General features: G+C 45.0%; 1 protein-coding gene across 1 annotated transcript in view; it reads left to right on the forward strand.

Moving 5' to 3' along the window:
• Window positions 1-706, forward strand: part of LOC138680711 (gamma-aminobutyric acid receptor subunit rho-2-like) — a 227,837-nt gene extending 227,131 nt beyond the window's left edge. Inside the window, exon 9 of the mRNA XM_069768001.1 lies at window positions 404-706. Coding sequence (XP_069624102.1) covers window positions 404-706 — 303 coding nt within the window. The remainder of the gene's footprint in view (window positions 1-403) is intronic.
• Window positions 707-24,363: the final 23,657 nt, after the last annotated feature.

The raw sequence follows: 24,363 nt of genomic DNA on the forward strand, positions 1-24,363 counted from the left end.
GTAGAAAGGAATATATGGATAAATCTGCTGTGTTGTTGGTCAAGAAGACATCCAATGGCCAAGAGCTCATTGTGATTGTGTCTTTTCCTGATGAAGGAGTTTATTCGGCTCTGAAATGCATAGATTAATAAAACTAATCATTGTTTAACACCATCATCTCCATTGGATGTCTTTTTGACTATCAGTGCAGTGGATTTATCCATATATCCCCTTGTACTATTGTAAAAATACTCTAATATTAGAGATTACCCATAATTGTTACTTTTTTAACAGCTCGATGTTCGTCCTCTATATTATGTCTAGCAGAGCAGTTATTATCTTTAAAACATTGAGATTTAATGTTAAAATATAAAATCTGATATTAGAAATTGTCTATAGTATATCATATCTTTTTTTTTTTCAGTTTCCCTGTACATGTGGAATGTCGCACACAAAAACAATGATGATGGATGGAATTTATGGTGATCCCGATTCCAACAGTTTGGCTGGATACACCAAAACCCACATTGTAGCAGAAGATGTAGAGAAGCAAGTGGTACAGCCGGCCATGAGCCCAAATTCTAGTGCCTCCCGCAAGAAAGGAGCAAAGGGTCACGTTGGTTCACGCTTGATGCTGCATACTCATGCAATAGATACATATTCCCGGCTGATTTTTCCAGCTTCATTTATATTTTTTAACTTGATATACTGGTCTGTATTCTGCTAGAGTCCTATACTGAAGCTTCTTGTCTTCTAGATTTTTCACAATGTGAATAATGGAGATATAAGGATTGGCTAGTCATTTGCCTTTACTACAGGGTGTGTTTGAAATACAAAAAGCTCCATAAATAGGCAAGATGATGTATTAAATGTAATAAGCCAATATATAGGCTGAATTACAGGAGCACCAATTCTTGTATATATACTGCATATATATCAACTACCGTATATTAATTTACATAGATTTATACAAATATAACTAACCATAGAGGAACAAAATGTACACTACTAGAACACAGAACAGGTCTAGACTGGGGGTAATATATACAGGACCCTACCAATTAGTCGTGTACTGAGTATAATTTTTTATATTAATTTAACAAAGTACAAATCGGCATTCCTTTAGTACTGCACACCATTCTTCAGGTACCCCACAAACACAAAATATAGCTTCTTCCTTCATTATGACCTTAATAAATACAGATTTGGCACATTATCCAACATCAGCCACCATACAAAGCCTCCAGGTCTTTGCGTGGTGCAGAATCCTTCCACATCCTGGCACATTAGAACGTTTCCGAATGCCATGATTATGGTCAGTGGGGAAAAACCTGCAAGAAATTGTAGGATCAGATACAATTTTTAATCCCATAATAGACTAGTACTACTTTTAGCACTTGCATGTATTCTGGCATATACAGGTCCTTCTCAAAAAATTAGCATATAGTGTTAAATTTCATTATTTACCATAATGTAATGATTACAATTAAACTTTCATATATTATAGATTCATTATCCACCAACTGAAATTTGTCACGTCTTTTATTGTTTTAATACTGATGATTTTGGCATACAACTCCTGATAACCCAAAAAACCTGTCTCAATAAATTAGCATATTTCACCCATCCAATCAAATAAAAGTGTTTTTTAATAACAAACAAAAAAACCATCAAATAATAATGTTCAGTTATGCACTCAATACTTGGTCGGGAATCCTTTGGCAGAAATGACTGCTTCAATGCGGCGTGGCATGGAGGCAATCAGCCTGTGACACTGCTGAGATGTTATGGAGGCCCAGGATGCTTCAATAGCGGCTTTAAGCTCATCCAGAGTGTTGGGTCTTGCGTCTCTCAACTTTCTCTTCACAATATCCCACAGATTCTCTATGGGGTTCAGGTCAGGAGAGTTGGCAGGCCAATTGAGCACAGTAATACCATGGTCAGTAAACCATTTACCAGTGGTTTTGGCACTGTGAGCAGGTGCCAGGTCGTGCTGAAAAATGAAATCTTCATCTCCATAAAGCATTTCAGCCGATGGAAGCATGAAGTGCTCCAAAATCTCCTGATAGCTAGCTGCATTGACCCTGCCCTTGATGAAACACAGTGGACCAACACCAGCAGCTGACATGGCACCCCACACCATCACTGACTGTGGGTACTTGACACTGGACTTCAGGCATTTTGGCATTTCCTTCTCCCCAGTCTTCCTCCAGACTCTGGCACCTTGATTTCCGAATGACATGCAAAATTTGCTTTCATCAGAAAAAAGTACTTGGGACCACTTAGCAACAGTCCAGTGCTGCTTCTCTGTAGCCCATTTCGGCACCTGTAGCCCATTTCCTGCACACGCCGGTGCACGGTGGCTCTGGATGTTTCCACACCAGACTCAGTCCACTGCTTCCTCAGGTTCCCCAAGGTCTGGAATCGGTCCTTCTCCACAATCTTCCTCAGGGTCCGGTCTCCTCTTCTCGTTGTACAGCGTTTTCTGCCACATTGTTTCCTTCCAACAGACTTACCATTGAGGTGCCTTGATACAGCACTCTGGGAACAGCCTATTTGTTGAGAAATTTCTTTCTGGGTCTTACCCTCTTGCTTGAGGGTGTCAATGATGGCCTTCTTGACATCTGTCAGGTCGCTAGTCTTACCCATGATGGGGGTTTTGAGTAATGAACCAGGCAGGGAGTTTATAAAAGCCTCAGGTATCTTTTGCATGTGTTTAGAGTTAATTAGTTGATTCAGAAGATTAGGGTAATAGGTCGTTTAGAGAACCTTTTCTTGATATGCTAATTTATTGAGACAGGTTTTTTGGGTTATCAGGAGTTGTATGCCAAAATCATCAGTATTAAAACAATAAAAGACGTGACAAATTTCAGTTGGTGGATAATGAATCTATAATATATGAAAGTTTAATTGTAATCATTACATTATGGTAAATAATGAAATTTAACACTATATGCTAATTTTTTGAGAAGGACCTGTACTTGGAAAACCCAAATCAGTGTTTATCATTGTTCTAAAAGCTTTAAAAAGAAATAATTTTCTCCAATAGTATGTGCACAATGTAAGTATTTATTGGAGACATTTCTGCATAAAAATGTGTCTCTTGGTAGGAAAAATGCTGCGTGTAAGGCTGCCGTCACAAGTTCAGTATTTGGTCAGTATTTTACATCAGTATTTGTAAGCCAAATCCAGGAGTGGAACAATTAGAGGGAAAAGTATAATAAAAACAAATGCGCCACTACTGCATTTATCACCCACTCCTGGTTTTGGCTTACAAATACTGATGTAAAATACTGACCAAATACTGATAGTGTGATGGCTGCCTAAAAATGTGCGTTTTCCATGCGTTTTTTTTTCTCCCAGTCATTAGACTAGGTGGAAAATGCTACAACACTGAAAGAACTGACATGATGGAGATTTGAAAGTGTTTCAAATCTGCAAAGAAAAAATCAGGAACGTGTGAAAAAGATTTCAGGAATCTCATCCACTTTACTGGGACATTTTACCATTTAAAAGGGTTGTCTTAAAGGGTTATTCCCATCTTCACAGGTGGAAATTGTCAGATAGGACTTGTAAAAACAAGCAATTTGTAAAGTGAATAGTAAGGAAGATACACCAGCTCACCAGTTGTCAAACATTAATAATTAGGTTGGGTGCACGAGAAAAGCTGCGTCTGGATCCGAGATAACAATGAATGTAGTAAATGAATAAATGTTTTCAGCATCTGCAATAAAAAGTCTTTAAAATTTCACTTCATTAGATGGCTCCTAACTAGTCATAGCATGTCTAAGACTATGATCAAGAATCCAACGTAGGCTCGACACACATAAGCCATGTTTTGTATCTTTCCCTTTTACATTTATTTTAAGGAATTGTGTAATATCATGATGACTTAAAGCACCACTATAGGTTTTTTTAATTTCGTGGCTGGAGTGGTGCTACTAATCTAAGCTCCCTGAGCCGAGTCTTATACTTAACAGTCAAGGTCTTTAGCTCTTCCCGGTGTTACTCCAGTCCAGCGCCACCATCTTGCGACCGCAACTTCTGACTGGAATTCAGTGGTAACAGTCACAAGCTCTCAGTGTAAGTCTATGAGACCCTCATTTTGGCCTCTTTCTGACTCTCATAGACTTGCAGATTGCCCGGGAAACACTGGAGCGGTCCGGCAGGTCACAACCTTGTGGAGACCGAGAGGAGCGGCACTGGGAAAAGCTGAAGATGGCAGCTGGTAAGTATGAGACTAAGTGCAGGGAACTTACATTAGTACAACTACTCCAGCACTGCAGTAAAAAAACACTGTAGTAGTGCTTTAAAGACTATTTTTTGCAGATGCTGGAAACCATTGTTCATCTATTTATTTCTCCAATTTCCTTCCTAGTAAAATTTGAAGCTGTTATTAAGATATTGACTTTTTTTGTTTACAGATTGTTGCCCAAGGAGACCGATCACCAATGTTTTCTAGCTGTAAGCACTGCGCTGAAATTGGCAGAGATTGGGAAATAACAGCACGCTCTAGCGATCCTGGCCAGATTCAAAACAGTGCTTACAAGCTTCATAGAAAAGAGCTTGTATGCACTGCACATGTTCTGCTGTCTAAAAGAGATGGTTGGCCTTCAAGGCAATGAGTAAATCTTAATATTTCAAGAACGGCTGAAAATGTTAATGCATTGTAAATTGCAAAATTACTTGTATTTTCAAGCACTGTCCGACAATACCTATGAATGACCCACTTTTTAAACTGGAAGTTTGTGCAGCAATGTGTTTTAACTACATGCTTCATCTAGTGAGAGATTTCCCAGCAGCAGCAGAGAACATATACCATTACTTGGCAGAAGAGATCTCTGTCCTGTCTCATAAATAGCTGGATAATTGGAGAGCTACCACTGAAAAGGGCTGTTCAAAAGCTATGAAAATATGTGGTGATTAGTGATGAGCACGTATACTTGTTGCTCGGGTTTTCCAGAGCACGCTCGGGTGGTCTCAGAGTATTTGTAACTGCTCGGAGATTTAGTTTTCATCGCCTCAGCTGCTTGATTTACGGCTGCTAGCCAGCCTGAGTACATGTGGGGGTTGCCTGGTTGCTAGGGAATCCCCACATGTATTCAAGCTGTCTATCAGCTGTAAATCATGCAGCTGAGGCAACGAAAACTAAATCTCCGAGCAGTTACAAATACTTGACCACCCGAGCGTGCTCTGGAAAACCTGAGCATCAAGTATACTCACTCATCACTAGTGGTGATCTTATGGACACAAATCTAGCATGGGGTTAAAGGCGGAGATTCACATAGTTTAGAGACTGAAATAATTAATTATTCACTGAATTCATTATTTTTATATATGAAACCAAACCTTTATTGCATAAGTATTTTAATATCAAGAGCTACAGTTTCAGTTAATTAAGATAAAAAAAAGAATGTGCCGTACAGAGATTTTATATTTAAATCCACAGCTCTTTTTTACACCTGTATATACAACGTACTTCATAGGACAAATCTGAAAAGAAGTAACACTTGGAAAATATTTTTTACTTATTATGAATATGTAAACTGTTGTGTATATATATGTAAATAAAATGTATAGTCTTTTTTTTAATGTTTACATCATTGGTCGCAGAGTGTTTGCAGTACAATGACTTGTACATTGATTAATGAATAAAGCTGGATGATAAAACGTGTATATGTATTAATAAACTGTATTGGAGTCTTTCCTCTGGACATGTTAATTATAATAATAAGTACCGTAATCAATCATTAGTTATATGTGTAATATTATGATCTTACTTTATCAACAATTCAACCAGGATGAAATCTGGAGACTCCTTCATCATAGATAGTAGCACTTCTCAATGAGTCACTACTAGTGCTGTTGGACAGCTCCATAGTAAATGCATTCTGTGCGACAAGAGTTAGGGAATGTGCACACATCAGGATTTCTTGCAGAAATTTCCGGAAGAAAACCAGAAATTTTCTGCAAGAAATCCGCATTTTTTTTTGGTGTTTTTTCCCCGGTTTTTTTGCAGTTTTCTTAGCATTTTGCAAGCGTAATTAGCTGACAGGTTGGTCACACTTGTCAAACATAGTGTTTGACAAGTGTGACCAACTTTTTACTATAGATGCTGCCTATGCAGCATCTATAGCAAAAGATACAATGTTTAAAAATAATAAAATAAAATAAAAAAGGTTATACTCACCCGCCGACATCAGATCTCCTCAGCTGCGTTCGTTCCTTTAGATGGTGTGTGTATGAAGGACCTTCGATGACGTCACGGTCACGTGAGCGGTCGCGCGACTAATCACAGGACCGCAACGTCATCGCAGGTCCTTCACACAGACCATCTATAGGAACAGAAGCGGCAGCATGCAGCGCAGAGAGGCGGGAAGACACCGGGGGCCATCAGAGGGTAAGTACCGTATTTTTCGGACTATAAGACGCACCGGACCATAAGACGCACCCCAAATTTGGGGTGAAAATTGCAGAAAAAAAGATTTTTTATAAGATGGGGGTCCGTCTTATTGTCCGAATTTACAGTATCTTACCCTGAGGGCTGGCGGTGGCAGAGCAAGGTCACAGGAGGCAAGGTGTCGGCAGAGGTGGGGTGATGCTGGGATGAGGAGGTGCTGGGATGAGAAGGTGCTGGGATGAGGAGGTGCTGGGATCAGGAGGTGCTGGGATCAGGAGGTGCTGGGATCAGGAGGTGCTGGGATCAGGAGGTGCAGTGAGAGGTATGGCGTGAGAGGGGTCCCAGGCTTACCGTGCAGGCAATGCAGGCTTACCGTGGCGGCAGAGGTGCGGTGGCAGAGGTGCAGCGGCAGAGGAGGCGCAGTAAGCGGGGTGATGCAGCAGCCCGGTAAGCAGCAGAGCCGGGTGAATCCTGTTGTTATCGGTGGGCGCGGCCATCTTCCTGAGGCCGCGCGTGTGCAGATGAAGCGCTCTGCTTCCCGGGGCTTCAGGAAAATGGCCGCGGGAGGCCGCGCGTGCGCAGATGGAGATCGCGGCGGCCATTTTCCTGAAGCCCCGGGAAGCAGAGCGCTCCATCTGCGCACGCGCGGCCTCAGGAAAATGGCCGCCACCACCGATAACAACAGGATTCACCCAGCTCTGCTGCATACCGGGCTGCTGCATCACCTCACCGGAGAAAGTGACCCCGCTTACTGCGCCTCCTCTGCGGCCACACCTCTGCCACCGCACCTCTGCCGCCACGGTAAGCCTGCATTGCGACTATTAGACGCACCCCCCATTTCCCCCCCTTTTTTTGGGGGGGAAAAGTGCGTCTTGTAGTCCGAAAAATACGGTATATGACTATTTTTTATTAAAATTCTTTTTTTTTAACCAATTATATGGTGCCCAGTCCGTGGAGGAAAGTCTCCTTTCCTCCACCCTGGGTACCAACCGCACATAATCTGCTTACTTCCCGCATGGTGTGCACAGCCCCATGCAGAAAGTAAGCAGATCAATGCACTCCTAGGTGTGCGGAATCCCCGCAATTCCGCATATTTAATGAACATGTTGCTTTTTTTTCCGCAATGCGATTTTTTTGCGGAAAAAAAGCAACATTTGCACAAGAAATGCGGAATACATTGTAAATAGTAGGAGGCATATGAAAGCGTTTTTTTTGCGTTTTTATCACATTTTTATAGCGAAAAAACGTGAAAAAAACGCGAAAAATACTGTACGTGTGCACATGGCCTTACAGTGGGGGAAATAAGTATTTGATCTCATTTTGTAGGTTTGCCCACTGACAAAGACACGAACAGTCTGTAATTCTAAGGGTAGATTAATTCAGAGGTGTATCTAGGGTTTCTGGCACCCGGGGAAAGAATACATTTTGGCGCCCCCCCAGGACATACACGATTTGCACACTTAGTCATGTACCCACGAGCCGCTCTCCCTAATGCTCTCAATATTCAGTGAAAAACTGAGAGAAGCAGAAATAACAAATAACATTTACATCCAGGTACCGTATAGATGACGTCGTCTCTGAAGTCGTTCTCCTTTTCTTCATCTTGTCCAGATCCCATGATGAGTTTTCTCATCCACAGCCGTCTCTGCAGACCTCCATCTTCTCCGCTCTTTTGCCGAAAATCTCCACATGATGCCCTTAAAGATACAAGTGTCATTATAATGCTCCTGAATAAAAAAAATTGCCCCTCACTATATTGTCTGCACAAAATATGACCCCCACACTGTCCCTCTTATGGTACATGCTCTTCACACTGACCTCTCCTTTCCATACCGGCCCCCTCTTCACACGGTCTTCTCACACAGTGTACCCCTCTATAGGGCCCAGTATTTATACTGTACTCTCTCATCACACTCCCCCTCCTTGGTATACTGTCCCCTCCTGGCTGTGCCCTTACACTGTCCCCCATGCTACGCCCCCACTACTCAGTTTCTATTCTGTGCCCACTCACTTTTCTCCCCCATACTGTCTCCTCACACTATTCCCCTCCCTCCTCATACTGTCTCCTCACATCCCTCCTGGTCACCATACTGTCTCCTCATATATTTACCCCCTCACTTTCTATACTGCCTTGCATGACTCCCCATACTGTGTCTGCACACATCCCATCACCCTCACTCCCCGTACTCTGTTCACATACATTTTACACATCGCTACTCATACTGTGTCCACATACATTCCCCCGTTCGCTCCTCATACTGTCTGCACCCATCCCCCATACTGTTTTCTCAGATATGCCCCCCATTCTCCTGTACTGTTTCCTCATATATGCCCATTATTTTCCTCTACCCTACCCCATCATTGCTCTCTTCACCACCTCCATCTTTGCCTTCTCCACCACCACTATCATTGCTTTCTCCCCCACCACCCCATAATTTCCCATTCCACCACCTCCATCATTCCTCCTTTGCCTTTTCCACCATATCCATCATTTTCTCTTCCCCCATCATCCCCATCATTGCCCTTTTCGCCACCATCATCATTGTCCTTTCTACCACCATCACCATACTTGCCCATTCCACCACCTCCATCATTTCCTCCCCCTCCAATATCATCAGTGTGCTTTCCACCACCACCATCCTTGTCCATTCTACCACCTCCATCCTTTCTTCACCCTTCACTATTTCCCTTTCCACCACCTCCATCATTTCCTCCCCCCGGCCCCATCATTGCCCATTCCACCTCCATCATTGCCCATTCCACCACATCCATCATTTCCTCCTCCCCCTCCATCCCAATTATTGCACTCTCCCTGTCAGCCCCATCATTGCCCTCGTCTCTCCTCCCCGTACACACACAAAACCATTTACGTCTCTGCACATTCACCCGCAGCGCTACGCATGCACGCACAAACACACACACACATATTGCGTACAGTATAATGGCCACACCTAGTTACTCCTACACACCCACACACCCAGCTGAGTTCCGTACACCTTGCACACACGGCTCCGCTCCGTACACCTCGTACACACGTGGCTCCACTCCATACACCTTGTACACACGCGGCTCTGCTCCGTACAGCTTGTACACATGCGGCTCTGCTCCGTACACCTCGTACACATGCGGCTCTGCTCCGTACACCTCGTACACACATGGCTCTGATTCATACACCTCATAGACACACACGACTCCGCTTCATACACCTTTCACACACGGCTCCACTCCGTACACCTCGTACACACCCAGCTCCGCTCCGTACACCTCATACACACACGGCTCCACTCTGTACACCTCGTACACACACGGCTCCGCTCTGTACACCTCGTACGCACACGGCTCTACTCTGCACACCTCGCACACACACGGCTCCGCTCTGTACACCTCGTACACACACGGCTCCGCTCTGTACACCTCGTACACATACGGCTCCGCTCTGTACACCTCGTACACACGGCTCCGCTCTGCACACCTTGTACACACACGGCTCTGCTCTGTACACCTCGTACACACACGGCTCCGCTCCATGCACCTCATAGACACACATGACTCCGCTGCATACACCTTGCACACACGGCTCCACTCCGTACACCTTGTACACACCCAGCCCTGCTCCGTACACCTCATACATACACGGCTCCACTCCGTACACCTCGTACACACACGGCTCCGCTCCATACACCTTGCACACACCCAGTTCCGCTCTGTACACCTCATACACATGGCTCCACTCCATACACCTTGCACACACCCAGTTCTGCTCTGTACACCTCGTACACACCCAGCTCCGCTCCATACACCTTGCACACATGGCTTCAGCTCTGTACACCTCGTACACACACGGCTCTTTAACATCCACACAAACCATTCCTGACCCCACACAAAAGCTTACCCTCGTCCAGCACCATGACAACCAGCAGAGTCCTGCACTACACGGAGGCCCTTGATCATGTGACTCCTGACTCCTCCCCTCCTGTGACCTCATCACAGGTCCTGTGCACACAGAGCAGCGGCAGCAACAGCTGTGGTGTGCGGCTCTCTTCGGTGGAGGGGCTCTGCTGTGGGGTAGTTACACCACTGACTTGGGATTTGACGCACAGCACTTTCTCTGAGCCGGCTCTCAATTTGACAGCTGGCTCAGAGAATGGGACTCTCAGTGTGGGGGCGGCAGAATGCCACCAACGAGGAGCCTCTTTGGACCACCGCATCATCAAACGACCCACTGGTGCCCCCCTGTTGGCTGCGCCCGGGGCACATGCCCCGTCTTCCCCCTATCCCCCCCCCAGATACGCCACTGGATAAATTTTAACATTGAGAGATAGAATATCAAAAATAAAATCCAGAAAATCGAATTGTATAAATTATATAAATTTATTAACATTTTGCAGTGAGAAATAAGTATTTGATCCCCTACCAACCATTAAGAGTTCTGGCTCCTACAGACCAGTTAGACGCTCCTAATTAACTCATTACCTTCATTAAAGACAGCTGTCTTACATGGTCACCTTTTTAAAAGACTCCAGTCCACAGACTCAATTAATCAGTCAGACTCTAACCTCTACAACATGGGCAAGACCAAAGAGCTTTCTAAGGATGTGTCAGGGAAAGATCATAGACCTGCACAAAGCTGGAATGGGCTACAAAACCATAAGTAAGACACTGGGTGAGAAGGAGAGTTGATGCAATAGTAACAAAATGGAAGAAATACAAAATGACTGTCAATCGACATCGATCTGGGGCACCATGCAAAATCTCACCTCATGGGGTATCCTTGATCATGAGGAAGGTGAGAGATCAGCCAAAAACTACACGGGGGGACTTGCTAATGATCTCAAGGCAGCTGAGACCACAGTAACCAAGAAAACCATTGGTAACACATTACGCCGTAAAGGTTTAAAATCCTGCAGTGCCCACAAGGTCCCCATGCTGAACAAGACACCTGTGCAGGCCCACCTGAAGTTTGCCAATGAATACCTGGATGATTCTGTGAGTGATTGGGAGAAGGTGCTGTGGTCAGATGAGACAAAAATTGGGGTCTTTGGCATTAACTCAAGTTGCCGTGTTTGGAGGAAGAGAAATACTGCCTATGACCCAAAGATCACTGTCAATCATGGAGGTGGAAACATTATGTTTTGGGGGGTTTCTCTGCTAAGGGCACAGGACTACTTCACTGCATCAATTGGGAATGGATGGAGCCATGTAGCGTAAAATCCTGTCTGACAACCTCCTTCCCTCCATCAGGACATTAAAAATGGGTCGTGGCTGGGTTTTCCAGCAAGACAATGACCCAAAACATACAGCCAAGGCAACAAAGGAGTGGCTCAAAAAGAAGCACATTAAGGTCATGGAGTAGCCTAGCCAATCTCCAGACCTTAATCCCATAGAAAACTTATGGAGGGAGCAGAAGCTCCAAGTTACCAAGCAAAAGCTTCAAAATCTTAATGATTTAGAGATGATCTGCAAAGAGGAGTGGACCAAAATTCCTCCTGATATGTGTGCAAACCTCATCATCAACTACAAAAAACATCTGCTGTGCTTGCCAACAAGGGTTTTGCCACCAAGTATTAAGTCTTGTTTGCCAGAGGGATCAAATACTTATTTCTCGCTGCAAAAAGCAAATAAATTTATATAATTTATACAATGTGATTTTCTGGATTTTATTTTTGATATTCTATCTCTCAATGTTAAAATGAACCTACCCTTAAAATTATAGTCTGTTTATGCCTTTGTCAGTGGGCAAACTTACAAAATCAGCAAGGGATCAAATACTTTTTTTCCCCATTGTAGCAACCAAAGCTCATGTGCCACAGTTGACATGTGGGCCATGTTTACCTGGCACACCAGGCAGTGTGTTCATGAAATGTTTAGTCATTGGCACAACTGCAGGTGGGCAGAGTTTTGGCTGTAGTGACAGCAGGACTGTCCTAATCTAAAAAAAAACAGAACTGTGCCAGAATCCTGCTCATCCCTACTCGTCACCCCAGCCCTGAATGGGGAATAGTGCTGGAAAAACAGAGGCTTCAAATCTAGCATAACCATAGGCGGATTAGAATGAGGTAACCTGGGCTACCTTCTGGAGCACAAGGCTACAGGAGGCCCATGGCCAGATTGCCCGACTTATAATGTATTGTGCTAATACCCAGGCAGGGAGCTGTCCTGGAGCACCATGGCCAGCAATACAGACCGACAGGGGAACTCCCTTTACCTTTTTTGTGATATACTTCAGCTGGCAATGGTGCCTGTGCAATGACATTATCGCACAGTTGCCGGCATGTACCTTCTGGCTATCAGAAGAGGAGCTGCAGAGGATCATATGGAGAGGTAACTGTGATTTTTTTTAAATAAAATCAATTAAATGGGTGTGGGGGAGAGCAAATGATAATGAATTGTGGGTGAGGGACAGAAAATAATGATGAATTGAAACTGGGGGGTGGTGGACAGTAAATGATGTATTGAGGGTAGGGGATGGGTGACAGCAATTGATGATAAATTGAGACTGGGGGGTGGTGGACAGTAAATGATATATTGAGGGCGGGGGATAGGTGACAGCAAATGATAAATTGAAGGTGAGGAGTGGGGGAGAGCAAATGATTATGAGTTAAGGATGTGGGACAGAAAATAATGATGAGTTGAGACTGGTGGGTGATGGGCAGTAAATAATGATGTATTGAGGGTGGGGATGGGTCACAGCAATTAATGAATTGAGGGTGAGGGACAAAAAATGATGATCTATTGATGGTGCGGAATGGGGACAGCAAATGATGAATTGTTGGTGGGGGAGAGCAATTGATGATGACTTGAGGTTGGGGGAGAGCGTATGAAGATGAATTGAAGGTGGGGAGGAGCAACTGATAATGAAGAGGTCGTAGAGAGAGGACATGACATAACAAATTGGGGTGGACAGAGGCATGTAAATATTATGAATTGGGGGAGCTGTAGGTTTACAGTGGGGAGTATTGAGGATACAGGACTATGATTGGTAATTAATTGGAATACAGGGGCTAATTAATTTAGATATTGGGTGAGGAAAAATGGCTATTTATAGTTGATGGGGCACAGTGATAAATTATCAATTTACAGTACCTTTGTAATGGTGGTTTGCATATATTAACGGTGGATGCACATCTGTATTCAGCGGTGCAGTGTGGGGGATTTCTTATTTAGGAAACGTGTACATATATGTGATATATTTTTTCACGAGAGCAGTGATCAGTGCAACAAACTCTGCAGAGACCGAATCCCGACGTCCATATGTCAACATGATGGTTCGACAAAATGGAGAAAAATGCTTGAAATCAGACAAGATGTCAGTGGTCAATTACTGGCTGTAAATCTTGAAGTGACACGCTACAGATTTAAAAGCGCTACAGTTCTGAAATCCAGAAGACACAAAAAGAGCACAGCGAGATCAAAAATACTCTGTTGTAAAGAAGTCACAGTAAAGGAGCAAGTGCTAGTCAAAAAATGAAAAAAATACAGGGTATTTAGTTAATACGTCTTTTTGCAAAAAAATGTATATTAAGCTGCTCCACCAATCGCCAAGGTATACCCATAATAGAGCAGTCCTATCTAAGGCTACGTTCACATTGGCGTTCCGCCAATGTGCATCGCTGTTGCGCCGGCGACGCAGCGGCGACGCAGCGGCGACGCGCCCCTATGTTTAACATAGGGGACGCGTGCGTTTTTAGGGTGGCGTTTTTTGACACTTGCGTCGCTTCCGACGCCAGCGTCGGACGCAAGAAAATGCAACAAGTTGCATTTTCTGTGCGTCCGATTTTGGTCAAAAAACGACGCACGCGTCGCAAAACGTGCGCGTTTTTGCGCGCGTTTGCGCGCGTTTTTTCGTGCGTCGCGCGTTGCGTCGCCGACGCAGGGCGGCGCAACGCTAGTGTGAACGTAGCCTAATGTATATAATCCCTATCTGATGTATTTAAAAACCTGATCATCTGTATAGTACCTGTATAAGCAGGGTTCAGAGAGAAAATATCCATGTGGACATGCAGGATGAAACAGCTATAGTGCAAGTGGCCCACAGAGGAGTGGTGGACTCCCCAGTCTTGTAGAAACAAGAGAACAATTATAGAACCAAAAATACATGGGCTACTTGCACAGTGAACAAGTCTGTAGAAACCTGTTCACACCACCAAGAAACTTGAAACTCTGTGGGCCATTTGCACTAAAGCTGTTCCATCCTGCATGTCCACATGAATATTTTCTCTCTGAACCCTGCTTATACAGGTAATATACAGATGATCAGGTTTTTAAATACATCAGATAGGGATTATATACATTAGATAGGACTGCTCTAGTATGGGTATACCTTGGCGATTGGTGGAGCAGCTTAATCTACATTTTTTTGCAAAAAAAACCGTATTAACTAAATACCCTGTATTTTTTCATTTTTTGACTAGCACTTGCTCCTTTACTGTGACTTCTTTACAACAGAGTATTTTTGATCTCGCTGTGCTCTTTTTGTGTCTTCAAGATTCTTGGTGGTGTGAACAGGTTTCTACAGACTTGTTCACTGTGCAAGTAACCCATGTGTTTTTGGTTCTAGTTCTGAAGTCCAGTCAGAAAAAAAACAAGCGCATGCAGGAGATTTCAGAAATCACATGTTTTGCTGGCACTTTAAAAAGCAGCTTTTAGCCATGTTCATATGTAGAATTTTTGCAGCTTTTTCTTTTGCAAATTAGTTTATAGCATTTTACAACACAAGCAAAAACTGAGATCTTCAGAAATCTCCTGCACACCCTTTTATTTTCTCCTGACTGAATTTCACAACTGCAGCCTTTTAAATCAGCTCCATATCACTTATTTCAGCAATTTTTTTCACCCATAGAAAGCAATGAAAAAGTTAAAAAAAATACTGCAAATGTCGCAACGTTGTTTTTCCCTACGTTTTTGGTGAATAAAACTAACTTTATTAAACATGTACTGTAGACAAAATGCATACTGTAAAAAACAAACAAACAGCAAAAGCTCTAAGGGTATGTGTCCACAATCAGTAAACGCTGCGGTTCGGCTGCTGTGTACTTGTACTGCGTCCAACCCGCAGCGACCAGATGTTACAGTATAGTGGATGGGATTTCAAGAAATTCCATCTCTACTATGCGTGCACTGACACCCGCACCTCACCCGCACAGACGGACATGCGGCGCGTCTCTCCAGACCGCAGGATGCCAAGTTATCTTACATAGACATGAGTCTCCGCAAGAGAAATCTCACCCATGCAATGTATAGGACACGGTGATTCCACACAGTTTAATGAACACATGCGGAATCACCTGTGTTCAAAAGATGGTAGCACTTTGACGCAGCACATGTCCGCTGCATCAAAAGGGCTGCCATTTCCGGATCGTCTGTACATACCCTAAAAAATGGGTGTTGTGAAAGCAGTGTTTTTACTGACAAGAGAGCAGGCTTTGGCTGCAAAAAAAAATGCACCAAAAACGCTGATTCATATGCACACCTGTACTATATATGTATATGGCTTACCCTTATTATTTCACGTGGGAATTCATTTATTTCTATCTAATAAATACCCTGATTCAGCAGAAAATATTTCTGGCTTGTGTCATCCAGACAGTAGTGACAGGAGGTCACCCTGTAAGATTAAAAGCAGTGATTTAGTGACTGTGGTCAGAACCTATGCTGATCCCTGCTGTATGTGACTGTGAAACCTGATCCTGCAGCAAATAGGAAAAGCGCAGAGCTCCAGGACCACAGTCAAGAGGGGTTTGCGAGAGACGCTCCAGGACTACAGAGCAATGCACAGCATTATTCACTGCTGTACACCCTTTGGGCACGTCATAAAGGGGCTGCAGATGCAGGGTGCCCCCTTTGTAGGTGGGGGCCTCAGGCGTCTGCCTGGTCTGCCTGCCCCAAACGCCAGCCCTGTGGACATTTTCCAACCTCACTGGTCCTAGATAATTAATAAGCATGATGAATTTTGTAGATATTTTACCAAAAATACAGACGCTCGCAACCTGTGTCAGGGGTTCCTCACAGGCTTGTGGATCAAAAATTTGGCTACAACAGAATCAGAATGGGAGTTGTAATTTTTTGGACAATAATACTAATTAATTCCTTATAATTATTATTTCTACAGGATGCATTCAGTCCTTGTGATATTAGGAAATATTGTCAGTAGTGATGGGTGAGCAATGAAATGCTCGGGTGCTCGTTGCTCGGCTCGAGCAAATTGGAATGCTCGGGTGTTTGATCCAAGCAAAGAGCCCAATGTAAGTCTATGGGAAACTCGGGCATTTTTCCAGCGGCCCCCCGGTCTGCAGAGGGACTAGAAATTGCAGAAATCAATTGGAACAGTGCTCAAATTACATGGGAACAGCATGGGGAAGACCCCTGGAAGCATGTCTGACTCCCAGGTCACTGCTGTGAACAAGGTTGTCAAAGTCTTACGCCACTATTACAGACTCACAGTAAAACATACATAAACAAAACCAAAATGGATTTTCCTGGGAAATATGTTAAGGAACATCCCTTCCAGGGTAATGACTTGTATATAAGGCAAAATAAATAACCAAAAACAAAAATGCTCCTCCACACCTTCTGCTATGTTCACACGTAGCGTTTTTGATGCGTTTTTGAACTTTAGCATTGCTTTCTACCAAGAAAAATGTATTCACTGAGAAATGTGGTTTTAACATTTTACAACCTTATCGGGCCATTTGGTGTGTGACCAGAGGCGTAGCTAGGGTTTTGGTTCAGGGGGGCGAAGCTTCTGAGTGGGCCCTTAACCAAGTAACCTTGATTACAACTCGGTGACGCGCCCTAATACTGGAGGAGAACCTCAGCAGATAACCGCGCTATTAATGAAGATAATCTCTATATAAAGACCAATATGGATATTACCGCCATATGGTCAGTGGTAGATACCAGTCCTACAGAACATATAAGAGATCGCAGCACAGTTACAGATAATGACTTACCGCTGATGTCCTTTCTGATGGAATCGTTCATTTTTTCCGTCTTTTCCATCTGGCCCAGACCGACATGACAACTTCTTCCAGCTACAACTCGTCTGCAGAGAATACAACAAAGACACGTTTCACTTCTCAAATTCCAGCCCCATCACCATCTATTCCCAACCTGCACAAACTCCTCATCCTGCTGATACCCCAATACTTAGCCGCTGCTGCCGTATGTGTCCCTATTACTGCACCTGATACCCCAATACTGAGCCGCTGCTGCCGTATGTGTCCCTATTACTGCACCTGATACCCCAATACTGAGCCGCTGCTGCCGTATGTGTCCCTATTACTGCACCTGATACCCCAATACTGAACCGCTGCTGCCGTATGTGTCCCTATTACTGCACCTGATACCCCAATACTGAGCCGCTGCTGGCGTATGTGTCCATATTACTGCCCCTGATACCTCAATACTGAGATGCTGCTGCCGTATGTGTCCCTATTACTGCACCTGATACCCCAATACTGAGCCACTGCTGGCGCATGTGTCCCTATTACTGCCCCTGATACCCCAATACTGAGTCGCTACTGCCGTCTGTGTCCCTATTGCTGCACCTGATACCCCAATACTGAGCCGCTGCTGCCGTATGTGTCCCTATCACTGCACCTAATACCCCAATACTGAGACACTGCTGCCGTATGTGTCCCTATTACTGCACCGGATACCCCAATACTGAGCCGCTGCTGCCGTATGTGTCCCTATTACTGCACCTGATACCCCAATACTGAGCCGCTGCTGGCGTATGTGTCCCTATTACTGCCCCTGATACCTCAATACTGAGCCGCTGCTGCCTTATGTGGAGCGCCTCCAGATGCAGGGCCGTGGGTTACTCGGTACCGGTCCTCTGCTGGCTCAGTTCTGGGGATGTCACGGTGGCTGGACCCGGTCCGTGACCCTGCTAAGGAGCGTCCAATGAAAGGTGATGCCAGTCTGTCAAGGTTTTATGACGCCACCTGTGGTATTCGGTCAGGGTGACCGACGCTGCTTGGGGTCCACTGGGGTGATGTGATGGCAGCTAAATGGTAAACCTTCCCACAGGTGAAGTATGACCCCAGGGTTTCCCAGTAAGGTGGATGGTGATGGTGTGAGGTGCAGACAATAACGAGGACACAGGGTTGCAGTCTCTTTACCTCTTTACTGAAGACTTCAGGATCCTCAATCCAGAGCACAGTTAACAGGGCTGTCTGAGACCGGCCGGTCCGAAGGCACATCCAGAGTTCTCTTTGCAGGTGGAAATCAGTGCCTACCACTAGCGCCTGTGTGTTGTAATGCTTCCCTGCTGAGCATTCGGGATAGTCTTCACAACTTCTATTCTCGTTTCTTTCTAATTCGTTCCAGTTCTTTCTAGTTCTCCGTCCCCCAGGTAAGTTATGGCTAGGACGCACCCGTTTGACGGGTAGGCTCGGAGTTCTTCCGGGACCCTAGAGACGCCCCTCTCCACACATTGCCCCCTATGTCTGCTTAGGTGATGTAAGGTAGACAGCCAACCTATAATTAACTGTCCTGCGGAGTTTGAAGTAAGGCATAGAGTCAGTTACTTTCTCGGTGTTCCGGCCACCGGCTACGCGCCTCAGTAGGATGTTGCCATTCTCCGGGCACGACTCCTACTGGCTCTCCTTTGTGCTTGATCTCGTTTCTCACGGTCCACAATATCCTTCGCTTTGTGTCTCTTTCTTAGGATACCACCGCGGGGTGTGCAGGCGCGGTTCCGTAACGTTCTATTCTCATCGCTAGGTACCTACCACGTTCACACGCCTGACAGGGCCCCCCCTGAATCTTCTCCCTGCAACACCCCCTGCCACGGGATTTTGCCTGAATCCAACCCAGTCAGCTTCTGACTAACTTCCTATCCAACCCCTACTTTTACCAGTGTGAGGAGTGGCCCAATAAATAAAGCCTTTTTCTCCCCCTAGTGGCCGGAGTGTGAAGTGTAATGTGTGCTGGTGATACCTGGTCAGAAGAACTCCTTTAGTGCCATCAGACGTACCATCACTCCCCTTAGTGGCAGAGCGACGTTACTGCAACGACCAGATCTCTGGGGCGCTGCATATGTGTCCCTATTACTGCACCTGATACCCCAATACTAAGCCGCTGCTGGCGTATGTGTCCCTATTACTGCCCCTGATACCCCAATACTGAGTTGCTACTGCCGTATGTGTCCCTATTCTGCACCTGATACACCAATACTGAGCCGCTGTTGTCGTGTGTGACCCTATTACTGCCCCTGCTGTGTGGTTCTGTGTGTCCTCTAAATTCTAAGGCACCCCTCTATAATATAGTAATGCCGGGTGCAAGTGCCCTAGAAAACAGTGCCCATATTTTGCCCCCTAGAAAGTAATAATGCCCTCTGTGTGCCCCTTTGATAGCCACAGTAACCTGAGTTCCTCTATAACAATAAGTGCCCACTTTACAATTAATAATGTCCCGAGTCTCCCCCCGTACAGCTCCCCTATACACAGTATGATGCTCTCTTATACACAGTGTACTGACCCCTCGCTGTATAGTACCACCCACACAGTATATTGACTCCTTAGTAGCCCCCAAACTGTTTGATGGCTCCAAAATTGTATAATGACCCCCACACTGTAATCTCCATACTGTATGATGGCCCCCTAGATAGCCTCCATATACAGTAGCATAATGCACCAAATAGTCCACAATCTAATATATAAAGCTGAGTGAGTGTGTGTGTGTGTGTGTGTGTGTGTGTGTGTGTGTGTGTGTATGGCCGGGATTGGCATCTGCACCGTCGCAGCTACAGCCACAAAATTTTGCACAATCACACGTCTGGACCCCAAGAGCGTCATAGGCTATGTTGGGAGGCGAAATTTTAACCCCGCGCTTTACAATTCACCAAACAATTTTGCCCCTATCTACATAATGGGGAAAAAGTGAAAGGAAAAGTGTTGGAGGCAAATTGACAGCTGCCAGATGTGAACAAGGGGGACTTAAAGAATGAGAGCGATGGTGCCAAAGAGTATATACCATACAGTTGCTAAGGTGGGGCCCCGACATGGGATACTCACCACACACGGGGATATGAACACACACACAAAATGCGCCACACAATACCACGTGCTTGAACACATATACCACCCTCAGCACACATTTCACCACACATACACCAACCTCGCCACATAAAAGTCGAAACACAAAATTTGCCGCTCAAAACTCGCCACATGCAAAACTAGGCTCACGCAAAACTCGCCACACGTGCAAAACTCACCTCATGGAAAACTCGCCACACGCAAAACTTGCACACGCGGAAAAATTGCCACATGCACAAAAGTTGCAACTAGGCTTGAGCGAAACGGATCGGACAAATTGAAAAGTCGACGACTTTTGGCAAAGTCGGGTTTCATGAAACCCGACCCGATCCTAGTGTGGGATCGGCCATGCGGTCGGCGACCTTCGTGCCAAAGTCGCGTTTCGTATGACGCATTTGGCGCCATTTTTTCAGCCAATGAAGGAGCGTGGGCAGAGTGATGACATAGGTCTTAGGGGCGTGGATGCTTATCGCCATGTTCTCGCTTGTGCGCTGTAGCGATTTGCAATGTGTAACACCAGCTTTTCTGTTCAGGGACGGAGGAGAGAGAGAGAGAGAGAGGGAGAGAGAGAAGAGAAGAGAGAGAGAGAGAGGAAAAAAAAAAAGATTTCCCATTGACTTTGCATTGGGTTTCGTGTTTCGGTCGATCCCCGACTTTTCGCCATAATCGGCCGATTTCACTCGACTCGACCCTAAAAAAGTAAAAGTCGCTCAACCCTAGTTGCAACACATGCAAAAGTTCAAAACTTGCATATACTCAAAACGCACCACACATAAAACTCGCCATGTGCAAAACTTGCTGCACACAACTTGCTACACTAACTTGTCACATGCAACTCGACACACAAAAAGTTGGTACACGCATGTCGCCACACAAAACTCATCTCACAAAAGTCGCTACTTGCATGTAGCCACACGCAATTCAACACACACAACTTGACACATGAAACTCGCCCTAAAACATACACAAGTCTGGTATTATCCTTCAAAAATAAAAATCTGATTAATAAGCAGACAAACTACAAGAGCAACAAATGTACCATATAGGAAATACGGTAGCTGTCAGTCACATGACCTGTCTATTATGTGTATGTGTGAGCTAATATATACTGCCAGGGGGGAGGGCTTCCTGTTGGCTGGGGATTTATCAGGTTGCCAATTTAGCTTACAAATACTGAGGTTAAAATACTGACCAAATAATGTGTGAACGAGGTCTAATACAGGAGGAGATGACATACAGGTACATACTATATACAGGGGAGATGACACACAGGTATATACTATATACAGGAGCAGATGACACACATGTATTTACTATATACAGGAGGAGATGACGTACAGGTATATACTATATACAGGAGAAGATGACATACAGGTATATACTATATATAGGAGGAGATGACATACAGGTATATATATACAGGAGGAGATGACACACGTATATACTATATACTGGAGGAGATGACATACAGGTATATTATATAAAAGAGGAGATGACACATAGGTATATAGAGGAGGAGATGAGATACAGCAGGTATATAGTACTGTATATACAGGGGAGATGACATACCAGTATATACTATATACAGGAGATGACATACAGGTATATACTATATATAGGAGGAGATGACATACAGGTATATACTATATACAGAAGAGATGACATACAGTTATATACTATATACAGGAGGAGATGACACATAGGTATATACCAGAGGTGTCAAACTGCATTCCTCGAGGGCTGCAAACAGGTCATGTTTTCAGGATTTCCTTGTGTTGCACAGGTGATAATTTAATCACCTGCACAGAATGATTCCAGCACCTTGTGCAATGCTGAGGAAATCTTTAAAATCAAGCATGGTTTGAGGCCCTCGAGGAATGCAGTTTGACACCCCTGGTATATACAATATACAGGAGGAGATGACATACAGCAGGTATATACTATTTACAGGGGAGATGACATACAGGTATATACTATATACAGGGGAGATGACATACAGGTATATACTATATACAGGAGACGACATACAGGTGTATACTATATATAAGGGAGATGACAAACATGTATATACTGAGGGGAAAATGAGAGGTGTGAGGTGAAAATGAGAGGTGTGAGGTGAAAATGAGAGGTGTGAGGTGAAAATGAAAAGGTGTGAGAGCAAAATGAGAGGAGTGAGGGAAAATAGTGGAGTGATCGGAAAATGACAGATGTGAGGTCAAAATGACATGTGTTGGGGGAATGAGAGGAGTGAGGGGGCAATGAGAGGAGTGAGAGGGAAAATAAGAGGAGTGAGGGGGAAAATGAGAGGTGTGAGGGAGTAAATGAGAGATGTGAGGGGGAAAATGAAAGATGTGAGGGGGAAAATGAGAGGCGTGATGGGAAAATAAGAGAAGTGAGGTGCTATAACTAACCACAGATATTTACTATGCCCAGGCAACGCCGAGCTCTTCAGCTAGTATAGTATAATGCACTCCCCATTGGCAGACTCTATAGCATACGGCAGCACCCATAGGCAGACACTGTAATAAGGCAGCACCCCCCATAAGCACACCCTGTAATAAGGCAGCACCCTCATATAGGCAGACCCTGTAATAAGGCAGTACCCCCATAGGCAGACCCTGTAATAAGGCAGCCCCCATAGTCAGATCCTGTAATAAGGCAGCCCCCATAGTCAGACCCTGTAATAAGGCAGCACCCCCATAGTCAGACCCTGTAATAAGGCAGCACCCCCATAGTCAGACCCTGTAATAAGGCAGCACCCCCATAGTCAGACCCTGTAATGAGGCAGCACCCCTATAGTCAGACCCTGCAATAAGTAAGCACCCCCATAGTCAGCCCCTGTAATAAGGCAGCACCCCTATAGACATACCCTGTAATAAGGTAGCACCCCCATAGTCAGACCCTGTAATAAGGCAGCCCCCATAGTCAGACCCTGTAATAAGGCAGCACCCCCATAGTCAGAACCTGTAATAAGGCAGCACCCCCATAGTCAGACCCTGTAATAAGGCAGCACCCCTATAATAATAATAGTAATAATAATAATCTTTATTTTTTATAGCGCTAACATATTCCGCAGCGCTTTACAGTTTTGCACACATTATCATCACTGTCCCCGATGGGGCTCACAATCTAAATTCCCTATCAGAATGTCTTTGGAATGTGGGAGGAAACCGGAGAACCCGGAGGAAACCCACGCAAACACGGGGAGAACATACAGACTCCTTGCAGATGTTGTCCAAAGTGGGATTAGAACCCAGGACTCCAGCGCTGCAATGCTATCCACTGAGCCACCGTGCTGCCCTGTAATAAGGCAGCACCCCCATAGTCAGAACCTGTAAAAAGGCAGCACCCCCATGGCCAGACCTGTAATAAGGCGGCACCTCTATAGTCAGACCCTGTAAAAAGGCAGCCCCTATAGTCAGACCCTGTAATGAGGCAGCCCCCATAGTCAGACCCTGTAATAAAGCAGCCCCCCCAAAGGCAGACCCTGTAATAAGGCAGCCCCCATAGTCAGACCCTGTAATAAGGCAGCCCCCCATAGGCAGACCCTATAATAAGGCGGCAGATCCTTAGGAGTGCAGTGCTCCTTCTCACATCAATTCATTCAGCTGTATCGGCTAAATGCCGGTACAGCTGATCTTCCGATGACGGCGGGGGGCCTACTGCTGGCACTGGGCCCCCCCTCGCCTGCTCAGGGGCCCCATAGCGCCAGAGCAGGGAGATCGATTCTCCCTGCTCTGCCGCAGAATATAACTGTATCGGCGCGCTAGACACGCACCCTCAGAGCACAGGCCCGGAGTGCCCGCACCCTCTGCCCTCCCTGGTAGCTACACTACTGTGTGTGACACATCAACAGATACATCCTGTTTCATTGATGAAGGAGGGACTCTGAAAGTCACAAAGCCTATTTTTATAGAGCCATCAGGCGGCCTTTACTATTCTTAA

This window comes from Ranitomeya imitator, chromosome 5 (genome assembly GCF_032444005.1).
Source record: "Ranitomeya imitator isolate aRanImi1 chromosome 5, aRanImi1.pri, whole genome shotgun sequence".
NCBI lineage: Eukaryota > Metazoa > Chordata > Amphibia > Anura > Dendrobatidae > Ranitomeya > Ranitomeya imitator.